General features: G+C 42.8%; 1 protein-coding gene across 1 annotated transcript in view; it reads left to right on the plus strand.

The window, feature by feature from the left end:
• The first annotated feature begins 274 nt into the window (after positions 1-274).
• The window catches only part of LOC106817838 (phosphoethanolamine N-methyltransferase 3-like), a 13,629-nt gene continuing 12,412 nt past the window's right edge, over positions 275-1,491 (plus strand). The window contains exons 1-2 of the mRNA XM_014822542.1: positions 275-318; positions 1,045-1,226. Coding sequence (XP_014678028.1) covers positions 275-318; positions 1,045-1,226 — 226 coding nt within the window. The remainder of the gene's footprint in view (positions 319-1,044; positions 1,227-1,491) is intronic.

Here is a 1,491-nt window from a genome sequence, read left to right on the forward strand (position 1 = left end):
TGTGTGTCTAAATATCTAACTAACACAGAGTTCATGTCATTCTCGGGTACATATTGTCAATCCAGATCACTGTCTGTGCTTTCACCACTGTTTTTGTCTATAGAGCAATACCGAATATAATTCCATGTGGAGCATGGGTGTGCGTAGATAAATCTTTAGAACGGGGAGAGAGAGAGAAAGAGAGAAAGAAGAGAGCAATAGAGAGAGAGAGAGAGAGAGAGAAGAAGAGAGAGAGAGAGAGAGAGAGAGNCGAGCGCGACCGCGCCCCTTAAAAATGAAAGCCTGTGAGTGTGTATTGATTCTGATGCCAGTCGTTGGGTAAATATGCTATGCCATGTATAGTTTGTCCTTGCAAAAATGCAGCGTCATTATTTACCTTGTCAATACCTAGCTCTGCTGTTGCCGCTCCTCGCTCCTGCTGCAGTGGATCGAGGGACTACTAGTGAAGGTGATGGGCTACATAGATAAGGCTAGCTATAGTCTAGACCAGTCTATGCATGCAAGAGCGTCATTTCACAACACTGAATAACAAGGTAAGAGCAGGAGGAGCAGGAGTACCACAGATACAAGGTATTTATACATAGTTAGATCGCACCTATATAACACAGAAATAAACGTGTATGACATATACTGCTATGTTATAGGAGGAGAGGAAGAGAATGACTAATATTATATACAATGTAATACTAATAGCTCAAGAAACTTATAATTGCTCTACTTGTATAGTTGTTCACACAATGTATATATGGTGTAGTTCCAAGAAAGAGTCGGACATCGAAAGACCTCTGATTAACATGACTATGCATATTACCCCTAGTTGTTGACCTCTATATATACTGATCTGTGTATTGACATTAGAATCGCAGCCAGGAAGTCTGAAGTTCAGTTTGGAACTGGGAAATAGCCGATTTTTTACCCGGGACACTGGGAAGTTGCCCCCTTCATAAGCTGATATAGGTCATATTGGTCACTATAATTTATGCTGTAGGCAAAGAGAAGAGTTGATCTGTGTAAATTGATATGCACATACGTTGGAATAATTAGAAACTCCAGACCTGTATACGAAGCGCACGAGAAGATGGCTAGTGCTGCCGGAGGAGACTGCTCGCACGATTGTAAACATGGGGATTCCCACCATGAACACGAACCTGAGGAGTGCCCTCACACGTGCAAGCATTCAGATGCCGACCCGTGCACAACCGATCCCGGAGTCGAGGATTCTTGCGGTATATATAATCAGGAGCCTATCAATATAGGAGTCTATTGATAGACTCCTGATATAATGACTCGCATATATTCAGGAGCTCATTCTAGCAGGTAACTCTGTTATAATGATCGAGCTCCTGAACTTATAATTACATGCTTTTATCATTTTTAGCTCATCTGACATAGTCAGATGCAGCTTGTAGAATCGCATGATTGTCCGTCCGTCCGTCCGTCCGTCCGTCCGTCCGTCTGTCAACAGTTGGGCACAAATCTTAACCGCTCGAC

Source organism: Priapulus caudatus, unplaced genomic scaffold (genome assembly GCF_000485595.1).
Source record: "Priapulus caudatus unplaced genomic scaffold, Priapulus_caudatus-5.0.1 Scaffold1889, whole genome shotgun sequence".
In the NCBI taxonomy this organism is placed as follows: Eukaryota; Metazoa; Priapulida; class Priapulimorpha; order Priapulimorphida; family Priapulidae; genus Priapulus; species Priapulus caudatus.